The 16,350-nt window shown below is 66.5% G+C and overlaps 3 protein-coding genes across 3 annotated transcripts; 1 reads left to right on the top strand and 2 right to left on the bottom strand.

The window, feature by feature from the left end:
• The first annotated feature begins 60 nt into the window (after nucleotides 1-60).
• MYG1 (MYG1 exonuclease) lies at nucleotides 61-2,424 on the top strand. The gene is made up of 7 exons (XM_058822134.1): nucleotides 61-279; nucleotides 631-743; nucleotides 807-966; nucleotides 1,169-1,318; nucleotides 1,417-1,539; nucleotides 1,749-1,930; nucleotides 2,007-2,424. Exons 1-7 carry the CDS (start codon nucleotides 61-63, stop codon nucleotides 2,185-2,187), a joined length of 1,128 nt encoding a protein of 375 aa, XP_058678117.1. The 3' UTR covers nucleotides 2,188-2,424.
• A 1,381-nt stretch (nucleotides 2,425-3,805) lies between these two features.
• AAAS (aladin WD repeat nucleoporin) lies at nucleotides 3,806-9,721 on the bottom strand. Its single transcript, XM_058822122.1, has 16 exons — nucleotides 9,525-9,721; nucleotides 9,139-9,266; nucleotides 9,012-9,067; nucleotides 8,800-8,891; nucleotides 8,473-8,519; nucleotides 8,004-8,102; nucleotides 7,314-7,457; nucleotides 7,073-7,193; nucleotides 6,823-6,947; nucleotides 6,558-6,618; nucleotides 5,892-5,982; nucleotides 5,456-5,549; nucleotides 5,277-5,344; nucleotides 5,094-5,175; nucleotides 4,711-4,795; nucleotides 3,806-4,142 (listed from the first exon to the last, which is right to left on the bottom strand). Exons 1-16 carry the CDS (start codon nucleotides 9,645-9,647, stop codon nucleotides 4,020-4,022), a joined length of 1,539 nt encoding a protein of 512 aa, XP_058678105.1. The 5' UTR covers nucleotides 9,648-9,721; the 3' UTR covers nucleotides 3,806-4,019.
• Nucleotides 9,722-12,393: 2,672 nt separating this feature from the next.
• SP7 (Sp7 transcription factor) lies at nucleotides 12,394-13,377 on the bottom strand. Its single transcript, XM_058822209.1, has one exon. It carries the CDS (start codon nucleotides 13,375-13,377, stop codon nucleotides 12,394-12,396), a length of 984 nt encoding a protein of 327 aa, XP_058678192.1.
• Between the last annotated feature and the right edge of the window lie 2,973 nt (nucleotides 13,378-16,350).

Genomic DNA, 16,350 nt, shown 5'->3' with positions numbered 1-16,350 from the left:
GCTGGGGGCGGGGCTGATCCCGCGCAAGGGCGGGGACAAAATTGGCGGAAAGCGCTTCCGATGAGGGGGCGTGGCCTCCCCGTTGCCATGCGCGGTGCCGCGCGCGCCGCCCGGCTCGTGGCCATGGCCGCCACCGGCACCGGAACCAGCGCCGGCATCGGGACCGGGCACAAGCGGCCGCACCCCGAGCCCGCCGCCCGCATCGGCACCCACGACGGCACCTTCCACTGCGACGAGGCGCTGGCGTGTTTCCTGCTGCGCCTCCTGCCCCGCTACCAGGTACGGCACCGGCAGCGCGCCCGGCTCGGGGCATGAACGGGACGGGAGCACCGTGCGGTGCCGGCTCTTTCTCCGGGTCGCTCTTCTCTCGGTCCCATGTGGGGACACTTGAGCCCACTCAGCGGCCGCTCTTCTGTCCCCGATCCCACCTGGGAGTCCCCCTCGTGTCCCCGGTCCTTCCTTGCGTCTCCGGTCCCATCTGGGGGTCACTGTTCTGTCCCCGGTCCCACCTGGGGTCACCCTTCTCTCCCCCACCCTCTCCTCAAGGTCCGTCCCCGCGGTCCCTCGTCACCCGGAGCCGCTCCCGGGGGTCCCGGTGGCCCTGGGGACCCTCACCCGTGTCCCCTGCAGGACGCGGAGATCGTGCGGACGCGGGACCCGCAGCGCCTGGCCGGCTGCGATGTCGTGGTGGACGTGGGAGGCGAGTACGACCCGGGGCGGCACCGCTACGACCACCACCAGAGGTGAGACCCCGCCGGGGACAGCGGCACCCCCGGGGGACCCGCGGTGACCGCGTGGCCCCGCAGGTCCTTCACGGAGTCCATGCGGAGCCTGCGGCCGGACAAGCCCTGGAGCACGAAGCTGAGCAGCGCCGGGCTCGTCTATTGCCATTTCGGGGCGCAGATCCTGGCGGGGCTCCTGGGGCAGCCCGAGGACGGGCCCGTGGTCACAGCGCTCTATGACAAGGTGACAGCGGTGGCAGGGGGTCTGTCATCCTGCCGGGGTGACGGCTCTGCCCGGGGCTTGTCCTCGGTGGGGAAAGGGGAGCAGTTTGTGGCAGTGGCTGGGGCCTTTGTGCTTCCAGCCAGGCTTTGCTCTGCTGTCTCCTCTGTCCTCCCTTGCTGTCCCGTCACTGCTTCTCATGTTTCTGTCCCCTCGCTGTCCCCAGCTGTACGAGAACTTTGTGGAGGAGATCGATGCCATGGACAACGGGATCGCACCGGCGGCAGGGGAGCCGCGCTATGCCCTGAGCACAACCCTGAGCGCCCGCGTGGGGCACCTGAACCCCCGCTGGAACGACCCCGACCAGGACACCGAGGTGGGGACGACCCTGGGGACAGACCCTGGGGACAGCCTGCTCGGGGACAGACCCTGGGGACAGCCTGCTCGGGACACCGCTGACCCCCGTGTCTCCAGGCAGGGTTCAGGAGGGCCATGGAGCTGGTGGGCACCGAGTTCCTGCAGCGCCTGGATTTCTACCACCGGGCCTGGCTGCCGGCACGGGCGCTGGTGGAAGAGGCCATGCGGCGCCGCCTCGAGGTAACGCCGAGCTGGTCTGGGGGAATCTGTGATTTTGGAGGAGAATTGGGGCGTGGGGAGGTCAAATCCCTTCAGTAGAAACCTCCCGGGGGGGCCCTGCACCCCATATCCTGCACGGCCCCTGCAGGAGGGCACTGGGAGGTTCTGGGCCAGCAGCCCAGGGTGGTTTTGGGAGTCTCCCCCATGTCCCCAGCATGTCCCCCCTGCAGGTGGATGCCAGCGGGCAGGTCCTGGAGCTGTCCCAGGGCGGCTGTCCCTGGAAGGAGCACCTGTTCCAGCTGGAGCGGGAGCTGGCCCTGCCCCGGCCGCTGCTGCTCGTGCTGTTCCCGGACCGGGGCGGGCAGTGGCGGGTGCAAAGCGTGCCCACAGCCCCCCACAGCTTCCAGAGCCGGTGAGAGCCCTCCCCTGCCCTGCCCCCGCCCCCCCGTGGGGTCAGGGTCACTCTCAAGCCCCGTGTCCACCCCCAGGCTCCCCCTGCCCGAGGCCTGGCGGGGGCTGCGGGACGAGGCGCTGTCCGAGCAGGCCGGAATCCCCGGCTGCATCTTCGTCCACGCCAGCGGCTTCATCGGGGGCAACCGGACCCGGGATGGGGCCCTGGAGATGGCCCGGAGGGCGCTGGAGCTCGGGGGGGGCACAGAGAGCACGTGAGCCCCCTCCCCAGCAGAGTCACCCCAGAAGGGAGCCCCTCGCTCAGTGTGGGATGTGCAGGGACCGTTCCCACTTGGATCCTGGATTCTCTGAGCAATCTGCTGTGCTGGGGGGCAGCAGACCCTCCCGGGGGTCTCGGAGCACCCACCCCCTGTGCTGGATGGGTGCCAGCCCAGCCAGAGACTCTTTGGCTCCGTTTCCTGGGAGTTTGACCCTGTTCCTGTCATGTCCCTGCACCGAGGCGCTGCCAGCACCAGTAAAAACCAGTGTGTGCCCAGTGGAATGGCTGTTTGAGGGGTCCCGGGGGGGATGCTGTGACTCAGGGACAGCCGTGACCCCCCCCAGCACGGGGACAGCAATCACTGCACCCCCCCTGCTGGCACTGCCACCATCCTGCGTGTCACCAGCACCGTGTCACCGTCCCTTCCGTGTGTCACAGCACCGCGGGGGGGTCACGGTGTCCCCTCCCTCCCGCTCGTTCGGAGCCATGCCGGCGGCCGGGCTGCTGCTGCTGCTGCTGGGGCTGCCCCAGCACCCCCGGGCCGGTTCCCGGTGCCCCGGGGAGGTTCCGCCGGTGCCGCTCCCGCCCAGCGGCCACAACGAGACGCTGGGGACGGGCACAGGAACAGCGCGGGCCCCGGACGTGGTGGCGCTGGTGGCCCTGGGGGGGTGGCTGGGCTTGGTGCTGCTCTGCGTGCGCCGGTTCGTGCGGCGGAGCCGGGAGGAGACGCGGCTGCACCTGCGGTACCTGCGGGCCCTGCCCTGCGCCGCGCACCGGCAACACCGCGAGGAGGAGGAGCCGCTCAGCGGCGGCACCGGGAGCCAACCGGGCGGGCCCGGGCGCTGAAACAGCCCCCGGCTGGCCCCAGCAGCTGCGGTGGGTTCGGAGCCCGGGTCAGCCCGGATCACCCTGGATCCTCCTGGATCCTACTCAGCCTCAGGAAGGGGCTGGATGCTCTGGGGGGAAAGGGAGGGGTCTCCCCCTTGCTCTGGGGAGGATTTGGGGGGTCCTGGGGCTTTTGGGGTGGGGGGAGCAGGGACCCTGTGCTCCCCCAGTCCTCCCTGCCAGGGCAGTGTAATCCCAGGATTAAGGGTCTGTAATCCTGGGATTGATTAAAACAGTGAAATCCCAGGATTTCACTGTGCCACCCCCAGCACAGCGTTAATCCGCTCTGGGGGGGGCCCAGCTGCTGCCCCCACCCTGTGGGGCCGGGGGGGCTCCCCTCGGGCAGCACCCTGGGACCCCAGAGCTGGGATTTGGGGACCCCCAGAGGGTTTGGTTCACTTTGGGGTTTGGTTCACTCTTGTTCACCCTCGAGTCAAAGCTGGGGATTGTGTGCGTGGCCAAAACCCGCCCCAAAGCCCTTCAGCCATCACCTGTCCCCAAAATGGGGCTCTTTGATCCCAAAAGAGCAGCCGTGGCCCATGGGCTGCAGTGGGATCACACCAACAGCTTCTGAGAGTCCACTCCAAGCTCTTCCTGACCCCAAAATCAACTCTGGAGCCCCCAGAACCCCTCCAGACCCACAAGACTTCCCAAATTCACCCCCAAAAATCCTCCAGTCCCATCGGTGTGAGGAAAGAAGACAAGAGGGAGAGAAAATCCACCTTTAATTGGGGCAGGATCAACACTGCCAGACCCTGAGCAGGTCTGAGGGGCTCCTGCAGGGAGAGGAGGCTGAGCAGAAGGGAGAGGAGGCCCTGGGGTGCCCAAGGAAGCCCTGGGGTGCCCAGGGAGGTTCTGGGGTGCCCGAGGAGGTTCTGGGGTGCCCGAGGAAGCCCTGGGGTGCCCCATGAGGCCCCGAGGTGCCCCAGGAGCCCCTGGGAGGCTCTCAGAGCTCGGAGAAGAGCGGCTGCTCGCGGACGCTGCCCAGCACGGGCGCGGGGCTGCCGCGGGGCTCCAGGGCGCTGACGAAGAAGAAGGGGATGTGGGAGATCCTCCCCGAGGACCAACACTGCAGGGGACAGGGTGGGCAGGGGTCAGTGTCCGGACAGCACAGAAATGGGGAAACCCCTTGGGATGGAGCCCAGCCCGTGACCTGACTGCCAGGGAGTTACAGGAACTGATGAGGTTCCCCCTGAGCCTCCTTCTCTCCAGGCTGAGCCCCTTCCCCAGCTCCCTCAGCCCCCCGGAGCTCCAGGCCCGTCCCCAGCTCCATTCCCTTCTCAGGACATGACCCAGATCCCAAAATCCTTCCTAAATTGGGGGGTCCAGACCTGGACACGGCACTCGAGGTGTGGCCAGGGGGAGAAACAATCCCCTGCTCCTGCTGGCCCCACCACCCCTGAGCCTGGCCAGGATCCCACCTGGGCACACCTGGCTCACGTCCAGCACTGTCCCCCAGTCCCCTCCGGGTCCCTTCCCAGGGACCAGGAAAGGTCCAACCCTTCTGTCCCCAAAACACAGCACCCAACCCTTGGCCTGGTTAAACCTCCTCTCCCCGGAGCCCCCCATGGCTCACCCTGGTCCCAGCCCCCTCCCCAGTGTCCCCTGGGACTGGGAGTGCCCCAGGAGGGACTCACCACGGTCAGGAGGGCGCCCTGAGGGAAGCAGGGGTGGAAGGAGATGAGCTGGGGCTGGGCGCCGCGCTCGCCCCGCACGAAGCCGCTGTGGGGTGGGGGAACAGGCAGGGTTATGGGCTGGGTAACAGCACATCCCAGGGACTGGGGGTGTCTGGGGTCTGAGGGGAAACAGCACATCCCAGGAACTGGGGGTGTCTGGGGTTCAAGGGGGGATGCTCTGGAAAAGGACAACTCAAAGCCAAGGGGGTGAGGTGGGGAACCCAATGAACCCAAACCCACCCAAAGCCCCTGTAACAAACCCAAACCCCCTGCAATGAACCCAAACCCATCCAAATGAACCCAAACCCACCCAAACCCCCTCCCAACCCCCCGAGCCCCCTCACCAGGGCAGGAGCTCGAAGACGGGGCTGTTGCGGGTGCGGAACACGGCCACGGCCGGCTGGCTGCCCGCGCACTCGGGGTGTCCTGTGGGGGGACAGCAGCACGAGGGCTCTCCCTTGTTCCCCCGTCCTTTCTCCCAGGGCAGCAGCAGCCCCAGGCCAAGCAGGGAACGGGGCAGGACTGACCTCTGATGATCACAGCCAGCCTCTCCCCGGTGGGGTCCCACACCATGGAATGAACCTCTCCTCCAATCCTGCAACAGCACAAGTCTCTAAATTGGGGGCAGAGACTCCCAGGTGTGCCCAGCAGCCACGGGTGGCTGCCAGGAGGAGCAGGGACCCCCCTGTGCCCCCAGCCAACCCACCTCTCCTCCCCGTAGAGGGTCTCGAAGGTGGTCTCGGACAGGTCTGCCACGATCGAGGCCGTCTTGGAGCCTCCCACCTGCCCCTGCATCTCCCCTGCACGGGACAAACCCACACTCCATCAGCCCACTGCATTCCCTGGGTGATCATGCATTTATTTCTTTCTCAGAGCAGCTGTGCTGGTGTCCCAGGAGTGGCAGGGATGGAGGACAAGGGACAGCAAACACCAGGACCCCCACGCTGGCTCTGGAGCCACCGGAGTCTCCCTGAAATCTCTCCAAGACCCCACAACTGTGACTGAGGAGCAACGTGAGGGATGGAAAAACCTGAATTCCAGAGATTCCGTGCTTGGAGACCCCAACACACTCCCTGTGTGTCCCAGCTCCTCACCCCAAAGCTGTGGGGACATCTGGGAAGCTCCAGGTGGGACAAACTCACCGCGGTACTCGGAGAAGGACAAGGAGTAGATGACGGACTCGCCCAGCACGGTGAAGAGCAGCCGGCTGCCGTCGGGGCTCCAGCACCCTGTCTGGGGACAGTGCCACCCTGTCACCTGCCTCTGGGACAGTGCCACCCTGTCTGGGGGACAGTGCCACCCTGTCACCTGCCTCTGGGACAGTGCCACCCTGTCTGGGGACAGTGCCACCCTGTCACCTGCCTCTGGGACAGTGCCACCCTGTCACCCCTGCCTGTGGGACAGTGTCACCCTGTCACCTGCCTGTGGGACAGTGTCTGCCACCCTGTCTGGAGTGTCTCAGACTGCAGAAAAGGAGGCTCAGGAGGGACTTTTCACTCCACAAGTCCCTGATGGCAGGGGACAGCCAAGGTACAAGAGGACATGGCCTCAGGCTGTGCCAGGAGAGGTTCAGGTTGGATATTGGGAAGATTTCCACACAATCACGGAAAATTTCCACAATTTCTTGGGCTGGCTGCCCAAGGCTGGGGTGGAGTCCCTGTTCCTGGAGGGATTGAAAAGCCCTGTGGATGTGGCACTTGGGGACAGGGGTCAGTGGTGGCCTTGGCAGTGCCAGGGCTTGGCCTGGGTGGTCCCAGAAGGCTTTTCCAGCCTCAGTGATTCCCTGGGAGGGGAATATCCCACCCTACCTGGCAGCGTCCCCTGATGGTGGGCCAGCGCTCACAGGTCCACATCTGGGCCTCCCACACCCTGCAGGGGATGCAGGAGGCTTTAGGGAGCAGAAATCCTGGGAATCTGCCCCAATCCTGCTGCTCTGGGAATCCAGAGTGTCCAACCCCGTCCCCCAGCCACTCCCCACTCTGCCCCCACAGCAGGAGCAGGAGCAGGAGCTGGGGGGATGTTTTGGATCCAGATTTTATGCAGCGAGGATGAGGACGGGCATGAGGAGCTCACCGGAACACGGCCGAGGGGGTGGCTGCCAGCACCTTGCTGCCATCGGGGGACCAGGCCAAGTAGGTGACACCGCCACCCCCAAACCACTGCAGCTGCACACAGGTCTCGGTGGACACGTCCCACACCTGCAGGGGACACGGGGGATGATGGCGACAGCAGGATTAGGGGACACAGAGGGAACATTTCAGGCCCCGGTGGCACTGTGTGTGTCCAGCCCGGGTGTCCCTGGGTGTCCCCAGAGGGTCCTCACCAGCATGGCCGTGTCCACGGGTGACGCTGACAGCAGCCGCTCCCCGCTGGGCGCCCAGGCCAGGCTGGTGACAGGGCTGTGCCCGGGGCAGGACAGCACCTGGGCACAGCCCGACGAGGGCCTGCACAGGACAAGGGAGAAGCCAGCAGGATTTGGGGTTTGCTGGCAGGATGGCGGTGCTGTCCCAAAGCCAGCCCCAGTGGGGTGACAATGGCCAGGAAGGGAAGGTGGGAGCTGTCACCTGGTGGAGAGGGAGGTGGGGTCCAGGTGCCACACGAGCACGCAGCTCTGGCAGGCCACGGCCAGGATGGAGGCACAGAGAGGCTTCCAGGCCATGGCAGCCACGTTCCTCTGCAGGCGGTGCTTCAGCGAGGGCACGGTGGCACTGTGGGGAGGGGACAGGTGACACAGCTGTGGGGCACAGAGCCCTGGTGCAGCCACAGTGTCCCCTGCCAGCCCTGAGCGCAGTGAGGGGGGACAGCAGGGTAGGAGGGGCTGTGCCCTGCCAGGTGACACCGGAGCGAGCCAGGTGTCACACACCTGGTGTGACTGAGCCGAGGTGTCCCCAGTCCGGCCAGGGCCCAGCCTGGGGACACCCGGGGGGGCTGCAGGAGCAGCCGGCAGAGTCTTCTCCTGAGCAGGGACTGGCATTCCCTGGGGGAGCAGGGAGACCTGGGGGACAGAGGACACTCAGCCCGTGTCCCCCCAGCTCTGTCACCACCCCCAGGGCTGGGTGACCCCCGGGATGTCCCCAGAGGCACAGAGCAGGCAGGGAAAGGAAAGGCAAAGCTCTTGAGGCTCGGGGCAGAGCGAGGAAGGAGCAGGGGGGCTGAATGAGAGCCCAGGTATGCCAGGTGGGCCAGGAGGCCACGGGCAGCAGCCCCAGGGCAGTGCCAACCCCAGGCTGCCCAAATCCCAGACAAAGTCCCACCTGTTGGAGTTGTAGACACGGATGGAATCGTCCAGAAGAGCCACAGCGAATTTGTTGGTGTGGGGGTGCCAGGCGAAGGCCCTGATGGTGCAGCCAGCCCTGGAGGGGGCACAGGGCAGGGTGAGACTCCCCCCAGCACCCACTGGGCTGGCAAAGACCCTGCTCAGAGTTCTCAGAGAAATAAAAACTTCCTTGTTGCTGCCCAACAGGACCATTTTCTTTGAGAAACTCCCTGTTTCTGGGACTTATTCACAGGGCTCTGCTGAGGGGCTGGGGTTGGAACTGGAAGGAATTTTCCAGGCTCTGATCTCCTTTAACCCTGATATCTCTCCACCCAGGGCACACAAAGCAGGGCAGCCAGAGTCAGTGGGGCAATGTTTGCCTTTAATTGCTGAGCCCACCCAAACGGGGCCATCCTGTCCTTGTACTCCCACCCTGGCACGGTGACTTTGGGACAACCAGGACTCACCAGTCCACGGCCTGGGAGAAGGCTGCGATCATGTCCTCACTGGTCAGCTGCAGGGACAGGAGAACACTGAGCTGGCAGCAGGGACCCCCAGTTCCCAGCCCTTTCTCCCTCTCCCCCCCCTGGATCTGGGCCCCTCTTGGAGCACCAAACACCTTCTCAGTGTCCATTTTCCACCAGTGGAGGAAGGAGCGGTGTCTGGAGCTGGGCACCATCAGGAGGAGCATTTTGGGGGGGGGTTTAGTGGGGAAGGGACCACCCCGCATCCCGAATGGCTGCTCCCCTTGCCCCTGGCTCCCGCAGCAGCAGGGATCAGGCAGAATGACTCACGGACAGGTGTGGGAACAGGGATCCGTGCAGCGAGGACAGCCAGCGGCACACGGCCAGCGCGTGGCTCGAGCCCGTCCGCAGCCACTGCAGCCCTGGCAAAGGGCAAAGGGACCCTCAGCGTCCCTGCAGCACCAGGGGAACAGGGCAGGGACAGCAGGGCCCAGCCAAAGCATTGCAGCGAGACCAGAGACCCCCGGGCAGCCCAAACTCACCCTCCTCCTCGGCGCTGGCCAGCTCCCGGAGCAGCCCGCAGAGCCCGGCATCGCGCCTGCGGCGAGAGCGGGGTCACTGCCCGTCCTGGGGACAGGCTGGGCTCTCTGGGGCCAGCGGGGCACTCACCAGGCGCTGAGGCAGCGCTTCCAGAGGGACTCGCGGTGGTGGATGAAGGGCGAGCGGGCGCTGGGCTCCAGGCGGCCGTGGGCCTTGAGGGGCTCCTTGGGCAGGGTCAGCACGGGCAGGTCGGGAACCTGCAGCACACAGAGACCCCTGAGACCCCCCGAGCCCCAGGGAACAAAGGGACGCCCCCAGGGCAGCGGGCAAACGGCGATGGGAGGAAAGCAGGGGCACAAGGAGCGAAGGAGCAGCCTGAGGGTGCCCGGAGAGACCCCAGCAGAGGGGACAGAGCTGCAGCCACAGCTGAGAGGGACGAATGTGGCAGTCCCAAGGCTGGAGGGGGCTGGCACGGCTCTGGAGCGAAGAGGGCTCACCTGGCCCGGGGGTCTCACCTGCCTCTGGAAGGCCAGCGGGAGCTGCTCGCTGAGGCGGCCGCAGACCAGGACGTTGTTGAGCTCGTACAGGGTGACATCCCCAGGGGGAGGCGGCGGCGGGAACAGCCCCAGGGAGCACATGGCGGCACCGAGCCTGGGGGCGAGACCGGGCCGGGGGGCGAGAGCTGAAACCGCCGCTGCCGTCAGGGTGCGCCGGCTCCAGGCCGGAGACCCTCCCTCCGCCCCTCACCCGCTCACAATCCCCAGTGCCCCCCGGGTTCTCCCCGGATCCCCCTCACCCGCTCCCCGCCCTCAGCCCCCGGCGGCGCCATCTTGGCTCCTCTCACCCCTTCCAGCTCCCGCTTCGCGCCAATCGCCGCCGCGCACCGCCCTCGCGGCTCCGGGCGCGTGTGAGAGGGGAATTAAAAGGGCCGCCGCTCGCGTGGGAAATACGCGGAGTCCTCGCTGAGGGTCAACGCCACGCTCCCCGATTTTCCTCGGCGAAGGAGAGAGAATATCAGCCTCCCCTGCACAGCCGCGCTCCACACGTGACTTAGTGGCTCTCCGGGTGTAACGAGGATTGATTAAAATGGGATCACTTATTACTGTCGTTGCCCCTTTAAGAAAGGCGGAGCCTCCCTTGAGGGGCGGGGCGAGAGGGCGTGTGCTGCCGACGGGTCGCGTGTGGCCGAGCGGGGCTGCGCTGCGACCGGGACCGGGGACGGGACCGGTGACCGGGACCCCCGGGACACCGCCGTGTCCTCCGGGCACCCCCGTGTCCCGCGGGCACCCCGGTCCCGGACCCCTCTTGGGCTCCCGCGGCATCCCGGTGTCCTGCGCTGCCGTGTCCCCGGTGCCACCTCCCCCGGTGTCCCCTCTCGCGGGCGCCCGTGTCCGTTCTCGCCGTGTCCTCTGGGTGCCGCTCCCGCCGCGTGCCCCCCCTGGCTCGCTCCCAGCCCCTCTCCCGGGGCTCCCGCTTTTCTCGTGTTTATCCCCGTGTTTTCCTTAGCGGCCGCAAGAGTTATTTTAATTTTCTCAGGATATTAAATAAAGGCGGCGGGGGGAGCTGCGGCGGGGGGCCCCACATTCCTCGCCCGTTACGGAGCGAGCGGGGTTCGATAGGAGACGACGATTTGGGATGGCGCCGACATCAGAGCCACCGCAGGGCTGGCGTGGCCTCGTGGCGTCCCTCGGACCCCCCCAAACGCGGCTGATGGGGCAGCGAGACAGGAAAAAAGGCGGTGGCGGCGGATGGGGGGTCCCCGGTGGGGTTGGGGGTGTCTGGATGGGGTTGGGCTCTGTGGTTTGGGAGGCTCCGGGCGGTCGAGCCCTCGGTGGCCGCCGGGCCGGGGTTTGGCTCCGGGACGTGGCTCCCTGCCCTGCTTGGCACTGGCCCACCCACGGCGAGCAGGGCTGCAGTTCTGGGGGGAAACCCCGAAATCGGCGAATTTGGGTCGGGGAGGATGTGGCTGGCTTGGGGGGCTGCATGGAGAGGTGGCACTGCCACTCTGAATCCCCCCGGGAGCCGCCCTGGAACAGCTCTGCGTGGTGGCGCTGAGCTCCGGCCGCTCCATTGCCGCCTCCGTGCCTCAGTTTCCCCACCCCGTGTCCCCCTTTCCCTGGGGACAGCTGGGTCCTGGCCAGCCCGTGGCCACCGTGACTCACCCGGGGCTGGCACGGGACCTGCTGCCACCCCTGTCCCTGTCCCTGTCCCCCCGCGGGGCCCTGGTGCCAGCAGCTGCCCCCCCCCCCCCCCCCGCTCCGTGCTGGCACTGGAGCTCGTTTCCGCCTCCTGTTGCCTTTTTCCGTGGCTTTTTGGGTTTTTTTTTCAGGAAAAGCCCCAAACCAGGGCTGAGCGCATCAAAGGGCTGGCGGGAGCCCAGGGCAGGGGGAGGGGGAGCGCAGCGGGGTCCCCGCCAGCCCACAGCGCCCAAAATTGGGGTGTCCTCGGGGACACGTGGCCCCGCCGCGTGCCCGCTGCTGCCACGTGGGCCCTGGGATGTGGCCGGTGGGAAACTGAGGCACGGGGCTGTGCACACGCGTGTTCCCGTGCACACGATGTCCCTGGGAGTGGGGACGCGGCTGCTGGGGACACGCGTGGGCAGGGTGAGGCGGGCAGGGGACAATCCTGCCAGGCCCTGCTGGCTGTCCCTGAGGTTGGGGACATGAGGAGGGACATGGGGACAAGGAGACATGGGGACAGGGTCTTGGGGACAAGGAGACTGTGGGGAGCACAGGGGACAGGGTCCTGGGGAAAGGAAGAGGCACAAGATACAGCACCCCAGGGGCTGAGGACAAGGGGACAGCCCAGCTTGTCCCCAACCCCGCCGAGCTCCTGCCGCCCCCAGAGAGGGGGGGCACAGTGACCCTGAGCAGGCCCGTGTGCCCCCCCCGTGCCTCAGTTTCCCCTGGAGCCCTGCCGGGAGGGGGAAGCTGAGCACATCCCTGTGATGAAGCCGCCCAGCCCCAGCCGCAGAAGGGGCCCGGCTCCACTCTCAATCTTTTATTGCTTTTTTTCCAGGGGGCAGGAGGGGCAGGCAGCTAAAAAAAGTGGGGGGGACACGTTACATGAGCACTGATGAACCAGGCCGGGGGAGGGGAGGGGGGCAAACCCTGTCCCTGAGTGCGGGGCGTGAGGCGAGGGCTGGGGGGCAAGAAGGGCTGGGGGAGGTGGAAGGGAAAAGAGAAAAGGGGGGGGGGTCTCACCTTGACACCCCCCCGTGAGCCCCAGAGCGCTCGGAGAGCCCCCCCATAATTTAAGACATAAATTAGAATGGCTAACTAGGAGCTGGGGAACTGAGGGGGAGGGGGCTCGGGGGGAGCAGCACCCCGTAATAAATATCCCCAGCGGCGAGGAGGAGGAAGACGAAGATGAAAGCGGAAAGGCTCAAATCTCCAACAAACTGCCGGCCTCGGGGCTGCCGCCGTCCTTGGCGGGCGAGGCGGGCCGGGGGGACGCGGGGGGCTGCTCGGCGCCGGGGGGCGGCTTGGGGGGGCCGGGGTCGGCGTGGGTCTTCTGGTGCTTGCTGAGGTGGTCGCTGCGGGTGAAGCGCTTGCTGCACAGCAGGCAGGTGAACTTCTTCTCGCGCGTGTGGGTCCGGACGTGGCGCTCCAGCTCGTCGGAGCGGGTGAAGCGCTTCCCGCAGAAGAGCCAGTTGCACACGAAGGGCCGCTCGCCCGTGTGCCAGCGCAGGTGCGCCTTCAGGTGCGAGGCTTTGCCGTACACCTTGCCGCAGCCCGGGATGTGGCAGCTGTGCACCGGCTTCCGCCGCGACCCCGCCGGGCCCCCGAGCCGCTCCAGCTCCTGGCAGTTGGGACAATCGCACGCCGGGCGTCCCCCCAAGGAGCCGCCGCGGGGACCCTTCGGGGTCTCGCCGGGCGCGGGTTTGGGGGCGGGGGGCGCCGCGGGGGCGTTGCTGTAAGGAGGGGGGTTCAGAGCGCCGAAATCGGAGCCGTAGGTGGGCAGAGGGGGGCTGAGGGCGGGCTGGCCCTGCAGCGAGCCCTGCAGCCCCTCGGCGCCCGCCGGCCCGCCCAGCCAGCCCCCGTTGGGGTGCACATCCCACCAGGACGGCGCGGCGGGCCCGGAGCCCCCCGGCAGCCCCCCGCCGATGCCGCCCTTGTACCAGGAGCCGTAGGGGTGCGGCATCTCCAGCGAGGGGTACACGCCGGGCAGGCACTCGCTCGGGGGATGGCCCTTGGCCGCCACCACCACCGGCGCCCCCAGCACCTCCTGGGCGCCCGAGGGCGCGGGGAAGGGGTGCCCGAAGGGGCCGTAGTCGGGGCCGTAGGGGCCGGGGGACGCCTGGGGGCTGGCGGACGGCGACAGCAGCCCCGGGGCGCTGGGGAAGGCGGCGGCGTAGGAGTCACCCATGGCTGCGGCGGCGACAGCGGCGACCCCGAGGCGTGGGGGGCGATGTCAGCGGGGGCTCGCGGCCATGGCACTTGGCAGCCTGTGGAAAAGGGGAACGGGGCTTGAGGGTTCCGAGGGGCACCGTGTGCCACGGGGTACCCGTCCTGGGGGTCAGCACTGGGGGCAGCTGTACTGGGGTGTCAGCCCTGCTGGGACACCCAGCAGCATCCCCAGTCCCACGGTTCCCACCACCCCCAACGCTCCCAATCCCCTGTGCCTCAGTTTCCCCCCACAGAGTTGGGGCCACCCCATCACCCCCCAGCCCAGCATCCCCCCCAAAGGGGCTTCTCCGGGGGCTGCTGTGGGGTTGTGCTGGTGGCAGGGCCTCCCCCCACCCCCAATCTCGGCTCCTTCTGCCTTTATGGCCTTTTAATCGAATTATGCTGTGGCCTCCCCCTCCCCGGGTGACTTCCTCTGCTTTTATACCCGTCATGGCTTTCAGCTGCGCGGGCTGGCCCGGGGTGTCGTGAGCTGGCCCTCACCTCCATCATCCCCACCATTCCCTTTATTTTAATTATTTTATTTTAAATTAATCTCTTCACCCACTTTGGTGCATTTCCACTTTGGCTTTTTTGTTTGTTTGGGAGTTTTTTAGGGTGTTCCCCCCTCGCCCCCCTTTCTGGTTTTTTTTCCTTTTTTTTCCCGTGGTTTTTGCGCCTATTTTTACGCCGGCCCCGGCCGTGGCCGCAAGCGCGCTCCCGGTTTTCCAAGGATAACAAGGGCCAGGCCTGTGCCCCGGGAACGCTGCCCTGCCGCGAGAGCCGAGGTAATTAAAACCAGGGCGAGCGGCAAACGGAGGCGCACGCTTAAAATAGTGTCAAACTCCCATAAATCAGCTCCGCTTGCGCCGCGAAATTAAGGAGCAGGGAAGGAGCCCCGAGAGCTGCGGGCTGAGCGCCGCACGAGGGTGACAGTCCCTTTGTGGCTGGCTCGGGGATCCTGACCCCTCCCAAGTCCCCTCACGGCCTGGGGAGGGGTCCAGCCCCTGCTCTGGGGCTCTCCAGTCCCAAATTCTGGGTCCCAAATTCCCGGTCTCTTGTCAATGACCACCAGTGTCCGGTTCTTGATGCTCAGTTCCAGTTCCCCATTCCCTGTCCCCTTGTCCCCCAGTGCCTGGTCCCCTAAGTCCGCAGTTTCTTGGTCCCCAAACCCAGTTCTTGTCCCCAGTCCCAATCCCCAAACCCCATCCCTGGTCCCCAGTCCCTGGTCCCTAGCCCCAAGTGTCCCCACAGCCCTTGCCTCAGTTTCCCCCACCCTGTCAGTGCCACCCCCTGTGCCCTGAGCCCGAGGACACCTGGGCCTGGCTCCTGTGCAGTGGCGCTGTCCCCAGCCAGAGGGACACTTCAGGGTGACAGTGGCACTCGGCACCATCCCCTGTCCCTGTTTCCCCTCTGGGGATGGCAGGGCAGTCCCTGCTGGGGCGGGGCACACACGTGTCCCCCAGCACAGGGATCGCAGGGGGATGCTCAGGGCCCACACAGGTCCCTGTCCTTGGGGGGGTCCCATATCCCAGGGGGCTCCCCCATCCTGGAGCGACTCTGCCACTCTGTGGGTCCCAAATCCCGGGGTCCCTGTCCCAAAGCAGGGATCCTCCAACCCAGAGGGGGATCCCCCGTCCCAAAGTGCCCCTGTCCCTCGAGGGGGATCCCCCATCCCAAAGGGTCCCTGTCCCAGAGCAGGGATCCCCATCCCAAAGGGGGATCCCCCACGCCGTGTTCCTCTCTCCCGGATCCCGGTGCCAGGGCAGTGCCCCCATCCCGAGGGGGCCCGGGGGTCCTTACCGGGATGCCGGGGGTGGGTCCTGCCCGCGGGGCTGCCGCTGTCGCGCTGTCGCGCTGTGCCGCTGTCCCGGGATGCCGGTGTCCCGGGATGCCGGGGCTCGCTGCGGAGGGAGGGACGGGCGGAGAGGGAGGGACAGGGAGGGACGGAGCACCGCGGCCGCCGCCCGCCCCGCTGTGCCGCTGCGGCGGGGCTGGGCCGGGCCGGCACCGGGGCCGGCAGCGGAGCCCGGCCCCGAACCGCCCCCAGCCCCAGCCGGGGGGGCCGGGGGAGCGCGGCGAGGGGGGCAGGGGAAGGGGAAGAGGAAAAGGAAAGGAGGAAGGAAAAGATGAGAGAGGGGAAAAGAAAGAGAAAGGGGGGAGAGAAGAGAAAGGGGGGGGAAGAAGGGAAAGCGGGAAAAGAACAAGGAATTGGAAGAGGGAAATAAGGTAGAGAGAAAAGGAGAGAAAGAAAAGAGATGAAGAAAGGAAAAGGGAGGAAAGGGGAAAGGAAAAGTTGAAAAGGAAATGAAAAGGGAGGAAAGAGGAAAGAAAATTAAAGAAGGAAATAGAAGAAAAAGTTATGAAGGGAGGAAGATGAGGAGGCTGAGAGCTGGAGGAAGGAGGGGAGAGAAGGGACAGGGACCAGTGTGGGGAAAAGGAAAGAGAAGAGTGGGGAGAGGGAAAGGAGGGAAAAGGAAAGAAGAGAGAGGAAATAAGAGGAGGGAAAGGAGAAAGAGGGGGAAAGGGATGGACAGCAGGAAAAGAAGGAGGAAGGGGCTGGGAAGGGGAAGAGGATGAAAAGGGAAAGGGCTGGAGAGGGGAGAAGGAAAGAGGGAATAGATGGATGCGGAGGGGAAGGGGGACAAAGGGACAAAGCAGGACGGGACAGCTGGGGCACCCAGAGGCTCGTGACCCCAGAAGGTGCCAGGATGGAGCAGGGATGGGGATGGGGACAGGAGGGGACAACCGATGGGGATGAGAGGGACGTGGGCTGGAGCTTCAAGAATGGGGTCAGAGGTGTGAGGATGGGGACAGGAGTTGAGAATGGAGCGGCGATGGGGCTGGAGGGACCAGGGATGGGCGTCAGAGCTGGGTTCTGTAGGAACAGAGCTGGGGTCAGGGACAGGGGACATGTGCAGGGGGACAGGGACACACGTGGCTCTGGCGGTAGGGC

Source organism: Ammospiza caudacuta, chromosome 31, assembly GCF_027887145.1.
Source record: "Ammospiza caudacuta isolate bAmmCau1 chromosome 31, bAmmCau1.pri, whole genome shotgun sequence".
NCBI classification, from domain to species: Eukaryota; Metazoa; Chordata; class Aves; order Passeriformes; family Passerellidae; genus Ammospiza; species Ammospiza caudacuta.
Note: the sequence above shows the minus strand (reverse complement) of the source record. Positions and strands in the feature narration are given on the sequence as shown.